Source organism: Mobula hypostoma, chromosome 16, assembly GCF_963921235.1.
Source record: "Mobula hypostoma chromosome 16, sMobHyp1.1, whole genome shotgun sequence".
NCBI lineage: Eukaryota > Metazoa > Chordata > Chondrichthyes > Myliobatiformes > Myliobatidae > Mobula > Mobula hypostoma.
In genome coordinates this window covers 53283310-53307971 of record NC_086112.1, presented here as the reverse complement: position 1 = coordinate 53307971, position 24662 = coordinate 53283310, and the positions used below count along the sequence as shown (strand labels likewise).

The following is a 24662-nucleotide window of genomic DNA, read 5'->3' as shown; positions in this document are numbered from 1 at the left end:
CCCCCGGATTCGGAACTGCTTGGCTTTAACACGTGCCTGTGAGCAGCCGTTTGCAAGATGAGTTCTAAGGTATCGGAAAAGCCTGAAAGAGCTCGTAAGGGTGTTACACTTACGGTAAAACTAGACATAATTAAGTGTTTTGATCGTGGTGAACGATGTACGCACAACGTGAGTTTGGCTTGTGGAAGCTGACGAACATGATGTTGAAGAGGTTTTGGCATCCCATTACCAAGAACTGACAGATGAAGAGCTGATGCAATTGGAAGAAAAAAGGATAACAATGGAAACCGAATGAGTAATGATAAAGTACGACTTTAATTTTGAAAGGGTACGTTGGTTTAGGGGATATTTGCAGGATGGTTTGAGTCCTTATTAAAGAACTGTGTGATAGAAAAATGCACAAGGCTCAGCAGTCAAGCAAGCCTTCCACATCAGCCACAGCAGATGACGAACCTCGACCTTCGACATCGAGGCGGGCAGAGATAGAAGAAGATGAGCTGCCTGCTCTAATGGAAAAAGATGACGAGATGACACCCCAGTGTCCCACCATCCCAACCCTCAGGCCACGGACAGATACCGATTCGCGGAGAATGCAAAGGTAGCCGGGAGGCACACAGCACCTCTTTAAGAAAAAAGCCGAAATAAACATGCTAATTAATTAGGTGCCGCCGACACGTAATTGTCGGCCCAGATCAGAGATGACGCAATCGGAAATCGGCACTGATCTGGGCCGACAATTACGGACGGCACCTAATTAATTAGCATGTTGGCTTCGGCCTTTTTCTTAAAGATGTGCTGTGTACCTCCCGGCTACCGCTGACCCCTGCGTTCTTCGCAGCAATGTATCGCTCAGCGGCCCGGAGGGTGGGGGCCACTGCACCACCCAAACTCTGACAAGTCTGACACACCATCATCAGTGTGCTCGGCAAGCTGTCTTCCCGATTCCCGTAAGTGATACCACACTGTACGTACATTATTTCTGCTTTACTTTTACTGTGTATTTTTACGTGTTATTTGGTATGATTTGGCAGTTTCATAGCATAAAGGTTACTGGAGAGCGCTTGCGTGTACTTCTGCCAAGAGTGCTTGCGTGCGATTTTCGCTACAGAGAGCAGTGCAGTAATGATTGTGGAAAAGTATTTCTACTTTATATAGGCTGTGTATTTATCATATCATTCCTGCTTTTACTATGTGTTACTGTTACTTTAGATTTTATGTGTTGTTTGGCATGATTTGGTAGGTTATTTTTGGGTCTGCAAATGCTCACAAAATTTTCCCATATAAATGGTAATTGCTTCTTTGCTTTACGATATTCCGGCTTATGAACCGTTTCATAGGAACGCTCTACCTTCGGATGGCGGGGGAAACCTGTAATGTAAAATGCAGAAGATGACTGCAGTAAGCTTCTATCCCTATAAGGGTAAGGTTGACCAATGAGTAGACCACAATCTGGTATGTGATTTACAGTAGCTAGTCCTTGGGGTTGAATAACATTGCTTTGCATCACAGTCAGCTTCTGAACAGACTCCTCCAACAGAGTGAGTTTAAAGTGTTACATGCTCAAGGAGATCTGTCTTTTGTGAGAATGCTGTAATGGTCTTTTGGAAGTCACCTGATGTGATTTTCCTGCCGATGTGAGGTCACGTGATGACGTGCCCCGTGACTATATAAGGGTCGACTCAGGTGACGCAGTGGGTTTTTGAGTTTGTAGATTTCCAGGTAGAACGTGTTGTGCCTCCGTTTCTGTTGCGTGTCTGTTTTTGTGATGCAGTTTCATTTTTAAAATGGAAGGTGCGTTCTCTTACAAGATATTGTAGTTGAACTGGAAATTTGTGGCTGGAAGTGCCAATTTACTCAATTCTGACAGTTTTGAAGGGAGAGTGAAGAATTCATCAAAGTGAGGGATCGAGAGAAGTCGGCATCGGGTGGCAGTTTAATAAAGGATCGACCTTATTGAGTCTTCGTTGAAGAGAAGCTGCATTGAGATAACTCTTGCAATAGCACAATGAGTTCATGCAAAAAGGCTCTTTCTCTAAAAGGAATTTAAGGTCAGTCGATTTAAACTGTTTATTTTCGGCACCGGGAATCCTGTGGACAGAACCGGCAGTAAAGGTGCGTCGGTGAAGAAATCTTTCTCCGGAGAAGTCTCTCCCAATTGAATGTGTAAAACTGTTGGACTTTCGAAGTTATCACTTTAAGAACTATATTTGACTGTATCGCTTTAAGAACGGTTTTTGCATTTAACGCTTTAAGAACCAGAGCCGAGTGGAGTTGATGAACGGCTGCATACCTGTTTAACCTCTGGTTAAAGTTTTCCTTTGTTTTTTTTCCCCCTTATCGCCTATATGTGTTTAATAAATGTTTGGTTGTTTTTATAAAACCTGTCTCGATTAATATTCATTGTTGCCAGTTACGTAACAAAAACCTTCCAGATTGTTCATTTTTCCCCTGCCCATTCAGGAAGCTGCTTAGTTATCCAAATGCCTAAACCTTTCCCTCTGTTAAGGTCCGAGATTTCAGGACTTTTTTTTGCAGTAGTGTAACGATGTGGAGCATGACTGGTATCCCCTATTTGCCATTTCCTTTCTCTTTGGTTGCTGCCTGACCTGCTGAGTGTTTTCAGTATTTTTTTTTGATTTTTATATCAGATTTCCAGCATCTGCAGCTTTTATATCACGGAATACACAAGCTGCTGATATTTTTTGGCTTCAGATATCTAGCAATAATTCTGCAGCTGTCAGTCAGTACAGTATTTCCTTTTAGTGCAAGAAGAGCAGTCCCAGTGGAGAGTTTCTTCACACTGGAAAACCATGGGAAACTGCAGGAGTTTTATGTTATCAATGATGCAGAGCCATCCAATACCAGTTCCATGAAATTTTCGCTAAAACAGAAAATGCAAGCTGGTAAAGATTGCTCATAATTAGTATGCCTTTGTGTACCAGGTGATGTGCTATCGACAGCGACTCGACAACACTCAACAACAATGTCAGTGTTGACAACTGAGAAAGGATGACCAATTTCTCAATATGATTAACGCGGTTAACAAATACTGTGCAACCTCTGACAATAGGATATGTTTATTTTGTAAATAACCCTTGTTTAGAGAGTTCTGGGTCTCACTTTACCTATTATGGGAATGGAAATTAAGGTTTGTAACACTGCACTAAAACTGCTCAGTGGACCAGTTGCATTAATTACTGTTTACCCTACAAAAACAATTTTTTTTTCAAAAGGCTAGTTTCTTTAAGCTCCCACATAAAAATGAGCTCATTTGTCACTGATTCTAGAGATGTATGTGTTTTTTTTAGCTGGGAGTTAAACAAGGTTTGACATCGTGAAAGTGAGGAAACTTAATCTGGATCGGTTTACTTTAACAAACCATTCAGCTTCAAGCTTTCTTTATGGAAAAAGCAGATAAAATAAGGCTCCTTTACATCCAAAAGTTTTTAATCTACCTGTAAATAAGATGAAAGGCCTGTGTGATTTTATAGTATTTTAGGAAACTTAATATAGTAGTGGGCTGTTTCAAACATTACTTGCCCTCATCTTCCATTACCATCAAAGCCATTTAATGGCATCTAAGCATGGATGACAAATAATGCTAAAGCCCCTAATGAAACTTGAAACATTACTTTTGTTAATAAAAACAGATTGATTTTTCATTTTCTTACAACATAGGTAGCCATTCAGCCCACTGAATCAATGCTGGCTCTAAAAGTAATCTTATCAATTTATTACCCCAACTTATTTCCTGCCCATCTATTCTCTCTCACTTCCCCATCAATTCCTCGCAAAGCTCCTGTTACATACCTACACCATGAAGTAATTTACAGTAACCAATTAACCCACCTTGAAGCACATTTTGGGATGTTGAAGGAAACAAGACTACCCCTGGGAAACCCACATAGTGAAAGGAAAAATATGTAAACTCTGCACAAGCAGTACACAGTCAGGACTGAACCTGGCTCACTGGAACTTTGAAGATGCAGCTCTCCCACCATGTTCTATGCCATTATGCCACCTTTACAAAAGTTAGCCAAAATAAAATAGCAGGTGGTAATCAAATGCAAAATTGAAATCTACGACTAAATCACATTTCATTGTGATTATCATATGACAATTATTTTTTCAGTGGTCTAATATTCATTTTTGTATGTTTGTGAATCCTTAAAACCTTGACAGCTTTGGCAGCTAGCAAATATGGGGACATGGCTTAGTTAGCTGTCGAAGCATTTGAAAGGAAGTTTTCACACTCAGGATCTTGCTTACAAGGTTAAACAACCAATTAGGTAAATACAAATAGACGGTAGAGAATGTCAGCAGTCCCAGAGAGTTCTAGGTTCTTCCACTTCTTTTTCCAGAGAAAGGTTTTCTTCCTTTTGAAAACTTCCAGCTTCAAAGTAGTCAATTACATCAGGTTCGTTACCTTAGTGCTTGCTGACACTAACAACTGCCTTAATATAATTGTGGAATGTTCAAGAACTAGAGGAGCCTTTCAATGCCATTTCTGTACCTGGACAAACTTCAAAAGATCAGGAAATAAACCTTATTCAACTACTAGACTAGACTTCAGTTACCAAACAATTTTCTGAAACCATTCTCTTTTTCCCTATCCTTCGGTTGCTCTATCCGTGTTTATTTTCTAAGATTAAAATATTAATCTGCAGAGTTTCACATCAGAATTTGCCATTTACTCTCCTTCAATTACATTGTTTTTCTGACATTACATGTCTTGATTTTTTCATTGGAAATTACATCCTCAAGTATGCAATCAATTGATCTGAAATCAACAATGGAACAAACTCAGTTCCTAGTATGATGTGAGAAAATACGACAAAGATAAACTACAGATGTACCGTATATATGAGGTCCTTCATTGTTTTTGGCATTGTATGAACACACTTGATTGTGCCAATTGTATTGGACCAGAACCACTTCAGGATTTTAAATGCATATCTGTGTTCAGTTCTGACAATCTACTGTTCCACATTAACAAAATGAAGTCCAGCAGAATCAGAAAAGAATGCTAATTCATTTTACCAGTTACATAACTGGTAATTAATCCTTGGAAGTAAGCACTGACATCAGCCGCATGCAAACTCCATTAAACTCATGACACCTGCTGAACTGCAGTAATAAATATAGTACGTAACACCAGTAAGATGAGCTGCTTACCTTCACATTTCTGAGACACTTCACTCTGTTTGTGACCAGAAGGACACTTACACTCATAGGAGCCCACTGTGTTGATACAGTTTCCACCCTGGCACATGCCTGGGATGGCCTGACATTCATCGATGTCTGAAAGAGAACAACACTTCTGTTAAGTTAGCTGAAAATCAGTCAAAATCCAAATATTAGTTACATCTGTCTTTAGAAAAAGTTGCTAATAAGCACAGCAGCTGCTAACTGAAAAAAAAGTAAATGCCTTGCGTAAGATTATCAAATTTGTAGGGTCCAACTGCAGGGCTTTCATAGAATTTTGTCTAGACAGCATTTGGATTCAGTTCAAGTATAACATTAATAGAACTTTTCAACTTATATATAAAATTATTTACATAAAACATATTTTGCTTCCGTTTTAGGAGAAAATGGACTCGTGTGCACATCTTGCACTAATGGTCTCTACCTTCTAAATCCCATATGAACTTTCTTACAATATTTTGAGAGCTTCTTTGCATGCAAAATATAAGCACTAGGTCTCTGTTTTGCTGACTAAACAAAAACACAATGTGCTTCCTTCAGAGCTGACATGATTATCTCTCAATTTGATAATCAGTTTATCATGTCACTTGGATAATTCACCTTAGGGTATAGGGGTCAGTTTCTTCTGCTAAACTGATGATGCAATAATCCAGTCATTTAGTTCTGCAACAGACTGTAAGTAACAGAAGGACTTGAACAGTTGAAGAGAATGGGCAAAGAAGTGGCAGATGAAATATAGTGTACGGAACTCTATGTTCATGCACTTTGGTGGAAGTAATAAAGGCGCAGACTATTTTCAAAACAGAAAGAAAATTCAGAAATTATAGGTGCAAAGGAATTTGGGAGACCTCATGCAGGAGTTCCTAAAGGTTAACTTGAAGGTTGAATCAATGGTAAGGAAGGCATATGCAATGTTCACATTCATTTTAGGAGGATGAGAATATAAGAGTAAGAATGTAATGCTGAGGCTTTATAAGTAATTAGTCAGATTGCACCTGGAGTATTGTGAACAGTTTTAGGCACTTTACCTAAGAAACAATGTCCTGGCATTGGAGAGGATCCGGAGGAGGATCATAAGAATGATCCCAGAAATCAAAAGGTGAACATATGAGGAGGATTGGATGGCTCTGGGACTGTACCCGCTGGAGTTCTGAAGAATGAGGGGGGAAATCACATTGAAACATATATAGCAGAATATCGAAAGGCCTAGATAGAGTGGATGTGGAAAGGATGCTTAGTAGGGGAGTCAAGACACAGCCTCAGAATTGAAGGATATCCCTTTACAACAGAGATGAGGAGGAATTTCTTCAGTCAGAGGGTGGAGAATCTGTGAAATTTATTAATTTATTGCCACAGATGGATGTGGAGGGCAAATCATTGGGTATACTTAAAGTGGAGGTTGATAGGTTCTTGATTAGTAAGGATGTTAAGGTAAAAGGCAGGAGAACGGGATTGCGAAGGATAATAAATTAGCCATGATGGAATGGCGGAGCAGACTCAATAAGCCAAATGGCATACTTCTGCTCCAATTTCTGTTGGTCTTATAGAAACCAATCAGTATATAATAATGTGTAGCCTGCATCTTATGAAATGGGAGGAGATGGTGGAGTGGATATCACCGATCACATTTATTGCTGAAAGCAACTTGTTAGCACTGTGAAGAAGGATAGTGAAACAAGAGCATGAACATCACCCTGCTTCTTCATTGCTGACCTGGCCACCCCTATTGAGTGGTTGGTTAACAAACATGGTCTGCATACCTCCAACCCAGAAAACACTGATGGTTAGACAGAAAAAGTTTAATAGCTTTACAAACAAACTGCATCAAGTTACTTCTACAAAAACAACACATACACACACACACACTTCTTCGGTTGTCCTTCGAAATCTGATGACGGTGTTCACTCCTTTAATGGTGAGATCTTTGATGACTATACAGTCCTATCCTGGACCCACAAGCTCTATTACAGGTGGGACATGTATATATAGTAGTGGTAGCAACCATGGTTGCATTTCTCCTGGCTCTCTTCTGCTGTCTTCTGGTTGTTCTTTCCATCTCCAGAATACGAACCCTGTCCCTACACAGCTGTCGCCAAGTGGTACGGTCAGTAGCAATCTCCTCCAGGTCCTCAGGTCTGATCTTGCACTTCCTTAAAGCATTTTTCATCTGATCCTTATAGCGCTTCTTTGGCCCTCCAGCTGAGCGTCGACCATGATGTAGCTGGCCATATGACACTCTGCGGGGTAGCTGACATGAGGGCATCCTTACCACGTGCCCCAGCCACTGCAGCTGACGCTGGGTGACCATGGCCTCAATACTCCTGCAGTTGGTCTTTACAAATATGTCAGTGCCTCACACTGAATACACACACACACCTTTCCATCCCTGCAGCACACATTTAACATTCAACATTCTTCCCTCAATAATCTGCATTCACTTGTGAAATATCCACTACCACCAGTACTGCAACACGCACTCTCAGGTTACTGTTCATCTATGGCACATCACAGAGGCATACTCAAATACTTCCAGTGAAGTGCTTTTTGTTGCAGAAGCTGCTGAGTAATGGCTATACCAATAAGCTAGTCCTATTGGGTCCACAGATGGAGATACATTGAAACGATGGTGATTATGATATGGGGGCAGCTACCACTGAGACAGCAGCCAGCAGACCACTGACAATGATCAGTCTTACAGTTGATTTCCTGATATCTCACTATCCTCTCAACCTGCAATTTTACTTCTGGTTTATCAGATCCATATTCTAAATAGTGTTGGCTATTACTGGAATTGGCACTTAAATGTATCGTCTTGTCCTGAATGCACTTGAACTTCGTTCATTGCTTTTGGAATGGCACCCAGAGAAATAAGAATTCTTCAATGTTCACAGGGTTTTTAATTTCATTTTATTTAGCGATACAGTGCAGAACAGACCATTCTGGCCCAACAAGTCGCACTGTTCAGCAACCCATCTATCTAAACCTAGTCTAATCACAGGTCAATTCACAATGAACAATTAACCAACTAACCGGTACGCCTTTGGAATGTGGGAGGAAACTGCAGCGCCTAGAGGAAATCCACACGCTCACAGGAAGGACACACAAACTTCATACCAGAGGATCCAGAACTGAACTCTGAAGTTCATGCCCCGAGCTGTAATAGTGCTGTGCTAACTACTACACCGCTACTGTGGCATTCAATCTAAATTGTACATGTAGATGCAATTAGGAAGAATTCTTTAATATATTTGGTTCTGTACAGAATTCCACGATCGACCTTGGAGATAATGTAAAGATCTTGCAAGACCGAAGGTTAAGTCCACCACTGAAAATAACACAGCCTCTTAAGTGGAGATCAGTTTCTGGTAAATTGTGATTCTCACATTGTTGTTAGTTGTGGTTGGATAATAGTGCTGTCATCCAGATTCTGAGGCAAACAATGTCAGTCTCTATTACTGTAGATGCTCACTAACAGGTATTAATGTGGTGGAAAATACAGCAGATGAAAATAACTGCCTCATCCCTACTTCTGGAAAATATTGAAAGGAATCCCCTGAACAGATCAGGCAACAAAATCTCATTTTGAGACCCTCAATTACCATCTCCACGATATTGCAACTTGTATTCCCAGGACCCCACAAAGAAGTAAAAAGCCTTCATTAACCTGTGTACCTGTCCTCCCTTACAACTTCCAGGAACTATGAATGCGTGCCCAAAGTAAGCCTAGTTCACAGAACACATAATTCAAGAATCTTGCAAACTTCCAATGCGCACTACACTAACCATGAGAATCTTTTGACAGGAGGCACACACTATTTACACCCTTTGGCAGTAATTGCCTTCTATTTGCTGTTAATAGATTTGGCTCCAAATTTGTGCAGTAAATCACTTTGGAATAATTTTTGAAGTGTACTTTCTGAGAAACTCAGTATGGTTGGATTGTCTTCTGCACTCTTATTCAAGGAAATGGAAATTATTTCCCTATGTGAGACTTGAAGCATGGGGAACTGAAAACTATGATAAATGGAAATTTTCTGTTGCTGCCAGGAATTACAGAAGGCTGCAGAGGCCTCCATCTTCAGTTAGTTCAGTACACCACTATGATTCCATCAGTGGCAGGTGGTAAAAGTCAGCAACCACTCATGTAAAAACAGGAGCATTGTTCCCAGAAATCTTTATATTTTTTTTCCTCATTGTAATTTATAGTTTTTTTTTATTATGTATTGCAACGTACTGTTGCCACAAAACAACATATTTCATAACGTATGCCAGTGGTGTTAAATCTGATTCTGAATCTTCAAGGTAATATTTTTAAATTCTGCTTCTTCAAATCTTGATTACTTGCTCCTCTCTTCTTGTTCCCTGCCTCTCTGGGGACTGAGTAGAAACATTAACGCTGTTCCCACAAAAATATGAAACCCTTCGGATCACATTGGATACAAGTCTTTGCAGTCACTGCAAAGCCCTGCTATTCCTATCAAACTTTAAACTTGATCATCAGAAACTTGTCAATAATCAAGGATTGCTGAAGAGGGAGCATGGTGTACTTCTCCATGATATTTGACCTAATATGCTGTGTGTAACTCACAACATAAACTAATTGAATAGAAATAGAACAATTTGACAGTTTGGACATATACAGGAGTGGTCACTGCATATACTTACTATGCATTTAGGACGTAGACAAAACCATGCAATTCTACTGGAAAACATTCAGTTATTCAGCTGGAATGAGACACACAACTATTCCTTTTCTTCTACTTGCCTCTGCCCTCTCAACATTTAAAGCTAACTCAAATATGAAGAAATCTGCAGATGCTAGAAATTCAAGCAACACACACAAAAAATGCTGGTGAACGCAGCAGGTCAGGCAGCATCTCCAGGAAGAGGTACAGTCGAAGTTTCGGGCTGAGATCCTTTGTCAGGACTAACTGAAAGAACAGATAGAAAGAGATTTGAAAGTGGGACATCCAAAATGATAGGAGAAGACAGGAGGGGGAGGGATGGAGCTAAGAGCTGGAAAGTTGATTGGCAAAAAGGATACAAGGCTGGAGAAAGGAGAGGATCATGGGACGGGAAGCCTAGGGAGAAAGAAAGGGGGAGGGGAGCCCAGAGGATGGAGAGCAGGTAAAGAATTATAGTGAGAGGGACAGAGGGAGAAAAAAGAGAAAGTCAATGTTCATGCCATCAGGTTGGAGGCTACCCAGAAGGAATATAAGGTTTTGATCCTCCAACCTGAGTGTGGCTGCATCTTGACAGTAGAGGAGGTCGTGGATAGACATACTGGAATGGGAATGGGACGTGGAATTAAAATGTGTGGCCACTGGAAGATCCTGCTTTCTCTGGCAGACAGAGCATAGGTGTTCAGCGAAACGGTCTCCTAACCTGCGTCGGGTCTCGCCAATATATAGAAGGCTGCACCGGGAGCACCGGACGCAGTATATCACCCCAGCCGACTCACAGATGAAGTATCGCCTCACGTGGAAGGACTGTCTGGGGCCCTGAACAATGGTGAGGGATGAAGTGCAAGGGCATGTGTAGCACTTGTTACGCTTACAAGGATAAGTGCCGGGAGGGAGATCGGTGGGAAGGGATGGGGGGGATGAATGGACAAGGGAGTTGCGTAGGGAGCGATCCCTGCAGAAAGCAGTGGGGGGGGGGCGGGGAGGGAAAGATGTGCTTAGTGGTGGGATCCCGTTGGAGGTGGCGGAAGCTACAGAGAATTATATGTTGGACCCGGAGGCTGGTGGGGTGGTAGGTGAGGACAAGGGGAACCGTATTCCTAGTGGGGTGGCGGGAGGATCGGGTGAGAGCAGATGTGTGTGAAATGGAAGAGATAAAACTAGCTCGTTATTTTTCTTCGCAAACAAGGCTCCCAGGTTCTCAATCTGAATGATGATCCATTTCTCTTTCAATCAATGCTGCCTGACCTGCTTAGTGTTTTCTACATTTTCAGTTTTGATTTCACATACCCAGACTTTGCAGAGTTTGATTTTCACATCAATCTTAAGTTTTACAAGGCATTAATTAACAGTGAGTTGCAGGGACAGATCAGCAGTCTTCACCTATTGGAAAGAACACAATGAAGGTCCCCGCAAATACAACTCCACCCTTTATGTGACAGCACTTGAGTCAGCAGTGATCCTTCCCTTCCTGTGTATTTTAGAGGTTTTAGGTAATTACAGCAGGCACCATATGAGGTGGTAAACTATAATTAAAACTGCCTCCACCAAATTCTCCAAACTCATAGTATCATAGAGCCTTTGAGCCAGCTCGTCCATGTCAGTCAAGGTATCTTTCTGAACTAGTTCTATTTGGTTGTATTTTGATCATGTCTTTCTAAACCTTTCCTACCTATGCACTTATCCATGTTAAGATTACATTTCTCGATGATATGCAATGATCCTACAGTTATCTGCAATGCAGTCATTCAAAAGAAGACGCCAGAAGAAGACTGGTGATACGACTCACTCACAGGAGGGAAGAAAACCGTACTGGTTTGAGGTGAGACATAAAAGTGAAAACGACATACAGAATGATCCAGAGATCATTGTGGATGATTGTCTTTAAAATATTTTTATAACCTTCCTGTAAATATTTCAGAAAAGTTCTACTGATTCGTGCTTAATTATTTTATAGATTGGTGATCAATATGCTCTGTCTTAAGACCATTTCTGTAATTTTATTTATTGTGGGAAACAGGGGTCATTCATCATGAAAAGCAGTTAATTCTGTAGAATGGCTGCAAATTATAATGAAGCATCTGGAAAATGTCCACAGTGTATCAGACACAAGTAATAGAAACTTCCTGCAGTTTTGAGAAAATATGAGACTGTCAAATCAAACACCTCTGCAAAAGATGTATATTAGAAAATAACTCTATGCTTCAGTTGCTCCTTATAAGCACAAGCTACACCTAAAACTAATAAGCAATACTGGCTGTCTGCGTAATGCACTTGACATATGCTACTACCAGACAATGCTTTGTGTCTCAGGAGACAGGGCTCCTCTGTGGGAACTAAGATAAAGAGAACAGGCAATAAAACATTCCAAGTATGAGATTACTGGACCTCAGGAAATGTAAATGATGTTGACCAGGAAATGAAGGATTAATTTTCCTCAGATCTTGACCGAGCTCTGAAAAACGAATCTTTAAGAGGCTCTTAGATAGCCTCGAGAATATGCAGAGCATGGAGGAATAGGGGCCATGTGCAAGAAGAAGAGATCAGTATAATTAGGCATCATTAACATAGTTTAATTAGTACAGTACAACATGGTAGGCTGAAGGGCCTATTTTTTGTGCTGGACTGTTCTCTGTTCCTTGTTTACATTTCCAAGGAGAACAAGTTCATTCACCTTGGAGATTTCAGCACTAGAGTTAGGGAAAAATTACACTGCTAAAACAGTAGTAAGGGGAAAGGAATAGGAATGGCCTACTCCAGCATCCCTTCATAGTCTTCTGCCTGCAAGAGGATGTTCAAAGACATAGACTCAAAATGAGCACCAATCTCCTAATTTCTTGAGCAATGGTGATCATCAATGCAAAGAATTACCACTAGTGATATCCTGCAAAATACTCTGCACGCCTGGAAGTCCCTTTTGTGTCCAAATGTGCAAAAAATATTTGGTGCCGAAACCCAGGATAATTAACGTCGTGCTCGGTGTGGCAACGAGGACACGGATCGCTTTGATTGACAGCGGGAGCGCGCAGCTTCGAGGCGCAGCTGCTTCACACATAATGGATCTGGAGGAGTTGGCAGAGACCTTGTCTCAGAGACAATGGCTTTTGCGACTGGATCAGCTCAAAGAAGTATATGTGGAAGCTAAGATCCCATGTGAAAATGTTGCCACAAGGCGAATGTTAATTAGACTAATTATTGAATCTAAGGACAATGCAATTAATGATGAAGAGGAGGATGTTGTGAAGTATTATCTAAGGACAATGACAGAATCAGTTGAGCAAATGAGAGGAATTACTGGAAACACTAGTAATGGGGAAAAAACAGTCAACACAGCACAAACCAGCCAGAGAACAGCTGAAGAAATGAGCTTGGCAGAAAAATACATAGAGCTCCAGCTAAACAGTCAGGCTCTGCAGGATGGAGTTTGGAGGCTGAATGAAAGAGTGAACAGTGCATCTTCAAGTCAAGCTTCAGCTCCACAGAATGTACTGCCTACGGCTGCGAACCGGCTCCCGGAAGTGACAATAGGGAGAGAATTCAAGATCTGGGGTCAGATCGGGGAAAGGGGACAGAAGGACAAACTCTCATACACAAACCTGATGCATCAGATTGACAGAGGCCTGAGTAGGGGACACAGTGAGGCTGAGGTCATGAAAGCAGTGATCAAGTCAATCAGTCCAGGTTTGAGTATTCGTGGTATGTTCGAGATAAAAAGTGACCTTACCCCTCCTCGACTGAAGACCATATTAAAGGGACATTTCAACGAGGACAGTTCTACAGATTTATATCACAGACTGGTAAACATAACACAAGACAGTCGTGAGTCTCCCCAAAATTTCCTCTTTAGAGCAATTGAGTTGAAAGAGAAGCTGTTACTTGCTTCAAGAGAAGTAGGGTCAGACAAACAGTACAGTCTCGAGCTCATCCAGAAGAGATTCTTGGGGTCAGTTAGTCCTGGGCTGTCAAGTGACCATATCAGGTTTCAGCTTAAGCCTTATCTTGACGATCAGAGAGTGACCGATGAAATACTCATCGACAGGGTGAATGAAGCAGCCAGCGTTGAATCAGAAAGACAGTCCAAGCAAAGAAAGAACACAAGCAGCAGAGTCCCAAAAGTAAGTGAATTACGGACAGAAATGCAGAGCAGTCAGCAGAGTTAGGGTGCAGCCGAAGCCGGAGTGGGGGTTCTAGAGCAGTCAGACGAAGTTGTGAAGCCTAAGAGCCGTAAAGTACCTGCTGTAGCTCGTTGAGGAGACACAGAGCTTTATGAGACTGTCAGGCTGCTGAGAGAAGAAATGGCTGAAATAAGGAAAAACATAGCTAACTCTCCAGGACCCACTCGCCAAGTAAGAATGAGTGTTAGGAGAGGATGTAAAGCATGTCAGGAGCAGGGAACAGGTGACCAGTGTGAACACTGTTTCAAGTGTGGGCAGACAGGGCACCTCTCAAGGGGCTGTAGAGGACAAAGAAGGCAAGCAGGGAAATCTGACAGCAATGTAACAATCCGGCCTGTCACAATCCCAGCATCATCAACTCCAAGCCAAGCTGGACCAGATGACAAGGTGCATGAGTTTCTTTGTGAGAGAATCAGGCAGCTGAAGGCGGATATAGAGAAACTTGGGAAGGCTGAACAACAGATGGTAGGTGCTACCTACGCCAGTCAACTCTCTTTACGTCACCAAGACAAGCTGACAGCTCTCATTGGGGAGAAGTGCACGGTGGATTGTTTCTGTGAGGGAGTAGCAACACAAGCATTATGGGATATCGGCTCACAGGTCACTATGATTAATGAAAAGTGGGGAGAGTCCTGTTTTCCACACATCGGGGTACGGAACACGGATGAGCTCCTGGGTGAGAACGAGAAACTTGTGGGCAAAGCAGCAAACCAGACACCCGTACCCTTTGCAGGATGGCTTGAGCGTAGGGGCCCAACGCCAGAGCTGCTTGTGTCGGTGCTTGTCTCTAATGAGCCCGGAGTAGCAGAGCCACCGATCATCGGCTACAATGTCATCGAGCAGCTGGTGATGAATGGAATGGAGCAGCATCCAGAAGTTACACCTGCTGTGGTAAGAGACGCTTTTTCCATTGACTGCAAAAAGGCAAATGAGTTGATCCACATAGTGCAGAGCAGTAACCAGAATGACAAGGAGGGCGTGGTGAGAGTTGGAAAACTAAAGACAGTGATTCCGGCAGGCCAGACCAGGGAGGTTAAGCGTAGTGTGAGGACAGGGCCCCTTTCCGCAAAACAGGAAGTTCTTTTTGAACCAGATGAGGTCCCAAAGTGGCCAGAGGGGTTGAACATTACTGACACTGTCATCTGCCTGCGGAAGAGAAATTGGTCTAGGGTGGCTATCCCTGTCACTAATGACAGCAACCATGACATTCCTCTCACCCCTCGCACAGTGCTGGGACAGCTACAGCAAATCAAGGCTATTTACCCAGTAGATGTAAGGCCAGTCAATGCCAGTGTAAACACAGCAAAAACAGCCAGCACGAGTGAAAACACTGCCAGCACAGCCAGTGCTCCTGAGAATCACAAAGAGAAACAAAGACAGCTGGACACATGCAAACATGAGTCATGGGACCCTCCAGTGTCTGTTGATCACCTGACTCCAGACCAGCAGGAACAGGTGAGACAGATGCTGTGAGAAGAGTGTACTGCATTTTCAAAAGACGAGAATGATGTGGGATGCATTCCCTCTCTGCTGTTAAAAATCAGACTGAGCGACACAACTCCCATAAGGCGCACCTACAATTCTGTACCCAAACCACTCCACAAGGAGGTGAAGGAGTATGTGGAGGACCTACTGAATAGAGGATGGATTCAAAAATCCCGGTCCCCATACTCATCACCAATCGTCTGTGTCCCTAAGAAGGTTGGGAGTTTACGTCTGTGCGTGGATTACCGTGAGCTGAACCGAAAATCCATCCCTGACCGTCACCCCATCCCTCGAGTGCAAGATATGTTGAACAGCCTGAGTGGGAGTGTATGGTTCTCAGTACTGGATCAGGGTAAGGAGTTTGAGAATAAGCTGTTTTCCAAGCTGGAAGAATACTGTGGCATCCAAGGCTCACACACAACACCTTACCACCCGGCTGGAAACGGTCAGGTTGAGAGATTTAATCAAACACTCCTTTCCATGCTGAGAAACTTGACAGAGGAAGCCACGGCAGATTGGAAGAGCTCCTTAGCCAAGGTCGTACATGTGTATAACTGTACACATAGTGAAGTGACAGGATATGCCCCATACTACCTCCTCTACGGTAGAAGCCCCCGGCTACCTGTGGACATTATGTTTGGCCTAACACCAAGTGACCAGAGCACCTCTCACAGCGAATATGCCAGTGAGTGGAGAAGGCGGATGCAAGAGGCATACAGGCAGGCATCACAGACAGCTCAGAGGGAACAAAATACAGCAAAGAAGCAGTATGACCGGAAGACTTATGGAGTGGAACTACAGCCAGGGTGTAGAGTATTGGTGTGGAACTTCAGGGATGGAGGAGGACCCGGGAAGCTCAGGTCTTATTGGGAGGAGCAAGTCCACATCGTAACCGAGAGGAAGCACAAGGACAGTCCTGTCTACGTCGTATGACCTGAGAGAGGCCCAGGAAAGACTAAAGTCTTACACAGGAATCTGCTACTGCCCTGTGACTTTCTGCCTGTGGAAGAAGATGAACAGGGGAAAAAGAAAATGCGAAAGGAAAAAGCCAAACACAGATAAGAAGAGTGAAAGGTAGGAAAGGCAGAAGGAGAGAGATCCGCACAGTAGTTCAGAGGATGGGAGTAACTGGAGATTCATCACCACACGACCAGCAGAGTCATTCGAGCCGTTCAGAAGCCAGCTAAGAGTGGAAGCAGAGGAGTTCCAACCACAAGCAGCTGACAGAGAACTGGAGCAAGGCGGTGAGGAAGTTGAGTGTCCAGATGAGGGCGAGGAAGGTAGGATGGAACCAGAGATGGAGAATGGAGAAACTGCAGGGGCCGAGCGAGAGGTGTTATTTGATGAAGCAGACGAGACGAGCTTGAGCAGGCACCGTCATCTGATGAAGCAGATGAAAGGAATCTTGAGCAGCGGTCAACTCCCATAAGAAAGTATCCTTTCTGACAAGGAAACCCACCCAAGACACTCACATACAACACATTGGGTCAACTATCGGTCGAACACAGACCACTGATATATAGAAGGACACTGGAACACGTGTGAGGCATATAGTAGGACATGTGGGTCTGTGTAAAGGGTTATGGGGTAGACATAGGGTCAAAACCTTCAGTCCAAGATACATAGCCCGCACAAGTAGCAGAGTAGCACTTAAGATATCATCTGGCCAGTGTTGCCTGTTGCTGACACATGACATAAAGAGGGAGATGTATGTCATGTCAAAGACTGTTGCTGTATAGAGAGTATCCCGGAAGACTGACTCCTTTATAACCTACTACTATAACTCACCAGTTGAAGACACGACTACCCTGGGAAATCTATAATGACAGGACGACATTCATTTTGAAGGGGAGAATGTGGGACCCATAGTAATGTGGAGCATATTAATGGACACTGGATACCCCCCTAATTTTCTTATATTATGTTCATATTATTTTTATTGCTTTGGTTTGTTATTTTGTTCATTCACAATTTGATTAATGTTCAGTTGCACTAGCAACAGTAATATTTTTGTGAGTTGGTTGATGGTTACAAGGGGCAAAGCTTATACAGGCACTTGGGGCAGCTGAGGGGTCCTGCGGGGCAAGGGAGTGTGCACGTGATGCAGTAGATGGAGACGGCCCGGCAGCATGCATGGTAAGCCGATGCACTTGTGTTCCTGTATTTCCAGAAAGGAAAATAAAGACGTTATTTTAAACTTCTGCATGCCTGGAGGTCCCTTTTGTGTCCAAGTGTGCAACATAGAGTGCCAGAAGCATTGAGGTGACCCTTTTCCTCTTCTGAATATATCTCTGCTGCTGAATGCTCTAGATCTGAACATTAAAAAGTAAAAGAGACAGTCAGCCACTGGGCCATGGGTGATGTGAGAAAGAAGATCAGATATGAACAAAGCATTATTCTCAGTAATTTTCCTTATCACTTATTAATAGTCATTAAATAAGCAATGGCCAGTTTAATGGAGAATGGGATACTCTCCATAACTCACTAGACTGCTACGGCAGTCTGCATTTGTGAGGTGAACTGCCATACAAGAATAAATAGTGTGCATTTACTGTGTTTCCAATGTTTGAATACTGTATGTCTGTGCGGAGGTATGTGTGAATACCAGAATATATTTAAGTACGTGGTAGTGCATTGTGTGTCGATAAATGGGATTTGTTGTGGTTTACATTGACCTTAACTAAGTGTCCAAGATCATTAAATCTTTTTGGCAATGTGACCATATCTAAATTTTCAGAGCATCATTGCAAAGCAACAATCTGGGTATCTCCATTTTTCTCATGGTGGGTGTAAGTGAAATGGGTTTCCTACAGGGTGTGTGCTCTTATTATTATTATTATTATTATTATTATTATTATTACTACCATTGTTCCATAAACAGCACATTGACCCTGGCAATCGGGTGTAAGTATGACATCAAACAACACTGCCTAACTTCAGCAGCTGCAATAAACTTCAGAAATTATGTGTTTAATTTGTAGCAATGGGCAATCATAATTGGCACCTCCTAAGCACACAAGGCCATGCACACAGAAATTGAGTATTAACATAAACTGGGATTAAGCACCTCAGGGTTTTACAAAATTTTAAACATGCTCTAACTGTACCTCATTTTCAATATCGAATAACCCTTAGACAGGTTCTACAACATAAACTGCAAGCAATATACATTAAAATACCTCATTTTAGATTTAGAATTCAGATACGCAAACATGAGAAGATCTGCAGATGCTGGAAATTCAAGCAATACACACAAAATGCTGGTGGAACGCAGCAGGCCAGGCAGCATCTATAGAAAGAAGTACAGTCGACGTTTCGGGTCGAGACCCTTCGTCAGGACTAACAGAAAAAAAGAGGTGCACGTTCCTTTATCCAAAATTCTGAAATCCAAAAAGCTCCGAAAACCGAAGTTTTTTTCGCCAACAGCTGACGTCACTCAGGTGTGACATGACAGCACTGGCAGAGGCCGCCAGACGTCAGTTGTGGCTCAGCGCTTGTACTGGTTACACGTGCATTTGCTGTTTGCTGATATTTTGTGTTCACTGTTGACTTTGTGTTTAATTTCACTGTGAAAATGTCAAAAAGAGCTGCAGATACCCCTATGGGTAACAGTGAGAAAAAGAGAAGGAATCTTCTCTATCAATAACGCAGAAAGTGGAGTTATTGCAGAAGCTTGATCGTGGTGTGTGTGTGCGGCCGCTTACTGAAGAAAATATTGTCGGAACTACCACTGTGTATGATTTAAATAAACAGAAAGACAAGTTACTGAAGTTTTATAGTGACAGTGATATTCTACATTTATTCCAGTAAGTCATTTACCATGTGTTTGGTTCGGTTCATTTGAAGCTGTATATTTTTATGTTTTATTGAATGTTTTTGTTGGAAATAAAATTTCTTCTTGTCATTATTCCCTAAACAATACAGTATAACAATTATTTACATAGCATTTACATTGTATTAGGTATTATAAGTAATCTAGAGATGATTTAAAGTATACGGGAGGATGTGTGTAGGTTTGGTGTGCCGCTGGGTCCTAAACTCCACCGCACTGATACAGGTTAAATAAGGGACTTGAGCATACCTGTTTTTTGGTATCGGCAGGGGGGGCCGGGGGGGGGGTCTGAAATCCGAAAAATTCTGAATTCCAAAATGCAACTGGCCCCAAGGATTTCGGATAAGGGATTTGTGGACCTGTAGTAAGAGATCCCACTTTCTAATCTCTTACTATCTCTTCTTTCTATTAGTCCTGACGAAGGGTCTCGACCCGAAACGTTGACTGAACTTCTTCCTATAGAGGCTGCTTGGCCTGCTGCGTTCCACCAGCATTTTGTGTGTGTTGATAGAATTCAGATGCAAGTTTTCATAAAAGAAATGTACTTTAGAAAATAATTCTGAAGGGAACCTTTTCCATGCTGTTTAGTTTTCTCCCAATCTAAACCGTTTTCTTTAGAGTTTCTTCTTGTTATGGAATAATTTAAAGATTCCGAGAAGATTGTAGGTATTCATTAGATGGCATGTGGAAAACCTGAGAGCATTTGATTCAGTAGATCAAAAGAGTTTTCTAAGTTATGGACTACAATCACATCATTAAATTTCAGGAAAATGATAACAATCTCTGCAATAATAAAAAGTTGTAGCTGATTTTTTTTCACTTCCTCACAAGAGGTTTGTTAGTGTTCTGAGAAGCATTTTCAGCCAACTCAGGCAATGGCAGGTTACTATTTCTTTACGAAGTCACCAGCAACAAAGCCATTTGTTGGGAATAATAGCTGGTATAAAAAGACCTGCTCTGATTAAATATTTAATACTGAAGTTAAGCAAAATATTTCAAAATCTAAATTAAATTCAAGCTGATTCAGTTTAGGATTGTAATTGCTTTCAGTCCATTTTAATGTGTGCAGTGTTCACCACTTCAGTAGATTATGTTGCTATTGAGACACTGTGAAAGAGTTCCGCTCTCAGGCATCTTTCATTTCACTTGAATTTCTAATCAAAGTTCAACAATACAAAGCTGCCTTTTCAACAGAAAGGACAGAAAATTTTTCCAATGATCAGCAGGCTCATCGACACTCTAAAGGAAAGAGAAACTAATGTTTTGGTTGAAAACCCTTTGTCAGTAAAGTTGTAAGAAAAAATTTGTCTCTGATTTCTGCAATTAGATTTCTATTTTTTTTATTTGAGTTTAAATAATCAGATTGTACGATGACTGTTAGATGATATTTGAGAAGGATCAAAATTCAAAACAAATAATTGTTAAATTACAAAACGTCTAAATTTTGATCTACTCAAGATGATTGAAAAGGAAAAGTAAAATACTGAAAATTTATAATAAGAGCATAGACTCTGGAAAATATAAACAGATACTGGATAGGAAATAACCAGTGAGAAACCAGTTCCCAATTTTCCAGAATTATCATTTCATGGCTACTTACCAAGATTTGTCAGTGCAAGCAAGTTTCTCTTTAACAGGGTAATGACCTTAAAAATGTCTACTAAGATTATTCTGCTATAATAAGGTTAAATTATGTTATTTAACATCTTTTAAATTTGAAAGGCACAATTATTTTTCTGTTACTTCTGATGGGCTGGATTCAACTCCATCTGGTAAATTCAGAACACCAGCCAAATGGAACAACTGACTAGAAGCAGCTGTGCAAAATAGAAATACAGCAATAATATCATCCCTAAAATAAACTTACTACCAAATATACAGAAAAGATTAAAAACATCAAAAGTGAAATAGGGTATAAGAACTTCAGAAAATTATTTTTTTAATTATTAAAAGTCAAATCATAAAATTACTTAACAAAAACCATGAATTACACACATTATAACCTATTGGGCTGCAACTCTAATCTCGTACAGGATCTCTAAAATGATTCCCCAGCACCAATCATATGAATCCTGGCATAACGGAGCAAATAGAACGATAATGGTACAAACTATCGCTGAATAAATTTGGGATTTACACACGGAGAACAAAGCCCCACACACTCTAGGATTTAAATAGTTAATACTATCAAGAATATTAAGACAACTTGTAGCTTGTTTGATGCTGGAAATCAGTTTTAAGCTATTTTAACAATTCTTACATTACAATAAAAATCACAAATATTTTCACACTGATTTACTTCAACTATGTTCTACCTATGTTATCTATAGATATTTAAAAACAATGAAAGACAAGTTTGCTTCCATAAAAGTACCTTGGCAAGCACCAGAACGAATATTAGGGATGAAGCCACGGCGACAGGGGTGGGGTTGCTCTGGACAAATTTCACATGGATGACCCCAAGCACGGCCAACAGTCGCACAACAAAGCGTTTTGGTACAGATGATGCCACTGATCTGGCCCTGGCACATCTCATTTTTCACTTGTGTAAAACAAGGACCAGTCCGGTAATCTGTCAGTGAAAGAAACAAAAAATATGTTCAATTGTAACAGCATAGATCTTTTTTGAGAGAAAGCCAACTTTCTTATTACAATATTGATATAAATTAAGAACATTTGCTCATTGTGTGGACCAATTTCATTATCTGCAAGTACATATATTGGTTTTGACAATATTCCCTGCAGTATCATGGAATATTTTAGAAAGAGAAAATGGTCACATATTTGGTTTTACCCTGCAGGATAAGTCAACCTCAATTACTCATTGTTTCTTTTTTTCCCCCAAGTTTTTCATCTTTCTGATATCAATGCTATGAAAACAAGCATCTAAGATGACGGTGGACAACCGTCTGATATTGAAAACCACACACTAAGGTACTTCAGTAGGCAGTTCTGTTAGTCAAGGTCTGGAGACAACTCAAGAAGGTCCACCATGCGGGAAGGCAAGTTTACTTTCTTACCAATAATTCACATTTTGTTGATTTCTATTTTTTCTAGTGCAATCACATCCTTAATTTGCTGCTTTCTTAAACACACTTTATTTTCCTATTCTGCTATCTTAGGCCATTTATCGATTCTAAAAACTCTTGTCTCTTCAGACCCTCAATATCCACTTATTTACTGTGTATTCCATTGCCGTTTCCCAAAGTGCATTATTTATTTTACTTACCCACTCTCCTTTGCCCTCAACATGATGCTGTCTCTTTCACTCCTCTCAGCTCACCTCTTGACACCCTATTAAATCCCACCAATTCTTCAAACTATTCAACAATTTGGTACCTAATCAAGGTCATTACATCCTGGCCGCAGCCCCTGTACAAGGCACTGACTTGCAAAACTCAGTCCTTCAATTCCATCTGGCCAAAGAATTTCTAGACTTTGTTGTTTGGATTATATATCTGGATTACTGAATGCTCACTTAATAACAATCTCTAATAAAGTCATTATCCAATTTGCAAGAATATTTCCATGAACAAATCCAGGTTATGCATATCCTAGATCTTAGATTCCAGAACAACAGAAGTTGCAAGATATTTCTTCCAGATAAATTTGATCATCAACCCACAGTTCAATGCATTTTTAATTTAATCATAAAATGTGAAAACTGTGCCATAAGTATTAAGCATCTGTAATAACATATGAACAAAAATTTTAATATTCATCCTGAAGAACCTTTGTTTAAAAAAAGATCATTTATACATTAGCAGCAAATACAAGGATGAGTATTTGTCCTTCAATGCACACATCCCAGTTTACCCCACCCCTTTCCTCCTGTCCCACTCACCTCCGTGACCAATTCACATAGCAAGTAACTCAAACATGTCAAATTTTCCATTGTCTGGTATTTATGTATTTCAGTTACATTCTTTACCGAAATCAAGGAAAAGTTTACAACAAAGTACACACTTTCAAACAAAAAATTCAAATTGATTATTTTAAACCAAGCCCTGTACTTTGGGAATTGCAAGTTGTGGACATTGTAGACAATTCATCTGTGTATACAGTGATAGCATAACAAGTTTATACGTTTGTATTTATTTACAGGAACCTTCCTTTACATTTTTACCATTGGAAATATCACCGCTTGGAGAATAAAACAGCAGAATAATCCTTTAGTTTAAACCAGAAAACTTCCCTGTGATATTTTGACTCATAAACAATACAATAACTATGTGTCTCTCTACCAGTCAGATGTTCTTGAAATTATTTCCTTTTATTAAAATAATGCACAAGACCCTATGATATCAGGCATTCAACAGAATTTAGAAATACAATGTTTGGAATGTTAGTGAAATTTAATCCTGGACTAAACATAACACAATTTACAATGACCAATTAACCTACCAACCAGTCTTTGGACAGTGGAAGGAAACTGGAACCCCAGAGGAAACTCACGTGGTCATAGAGAGAACGTACAAGATCCTTACAGGCAGCGGTGGGTGAAGAACCCGGGTCACTGGTACTGTAAAGTGTTGTGCTAGCCACTACGCCAATGTGCCATCCCCGACTCCCTCCTCCCCTCCACACTTTGCTTAGGCACTGCAGCATGAAGTTTAAGAAGAAAATTGAGCTACGAGTTGCATATGAACAGGACAAAGTTTCTTATGATGTTCTACCCCACCCCCCACCCCCATTATTACTATCACTATCACACTCCCTTCTCTACAGATTCCAAATGAGTACACCTAAAGCACAGATTGACTCGTTCTTGATTAGTAAGGTCATCAAAGGTTACGGAGGAAAGGGAGGAGATTGGTGCTGGGAAGGATAATAAATCTGCCATGATGGAAAGGTGGATCATATTTGATGGGCTGAATGGCCTAATTCTGCTCCTATGTCTTATGGTTTTATAATAGTTTGACTGTTCATTTTAAACTAACAGAGTAATCATATTTGTAAAGCACTAAATTTCCATGACAAAGTTATTCACATGGTATTGAATAACTATGCACTTCTAGATACTAAGTAAATTTCAGTTATTAGGAGATGCAAGTTTTAGGGTTTGAGAGTTATAGCAGTTTTGCTTCTTTGGTTTACATGTACATAATTAAGATAATTACAACTGGTTGGAGGTTACAGCTATTTATCTGCAAGCACATCAGCATATGCACACAATTATATGTTAACATTTGGAAAAGTCAATAGAAGGACAAATGTTAACTTCAATTTAATGCTATGATCATACGTTTTTAAGAAAAAAATAAACTGAGCCATAGCGAACCT

At 40.9% G+C, this 24662-nt stretch overlaps 1 protein-coding gene across 2 annotated transcripts in view; it reads right to left on the bottom strand.

The window, feature by feature from the left end:
• The window catches only part of LOC134357404 (fibrillin-2), a 347942-nt gene that overhangs the window by 208871 nt on the left and 114409 nt on the right, over positions 1-24662 (bottom strand). Inside the window, exons 6-7 of one of the 2 annotated variants that reach the window (XM_063068953.1) lie at positions 21754-21951; positions 5176-5301 (exon numbers count right to left, since the gene is read on the bottom strand). In XM_063068953.1, coding sequence (XP_062925023.1) covers positions 5176-5301; positions 21754-21951 — 324 coding nt within the window. Of the gene's footprint in view, positions 1-5175; positions 5302-21753; positions 21952-24662 lie in introns of those variants that run through there. The other variant, XM_063068954.1, reaches the window with a different exon arrangement.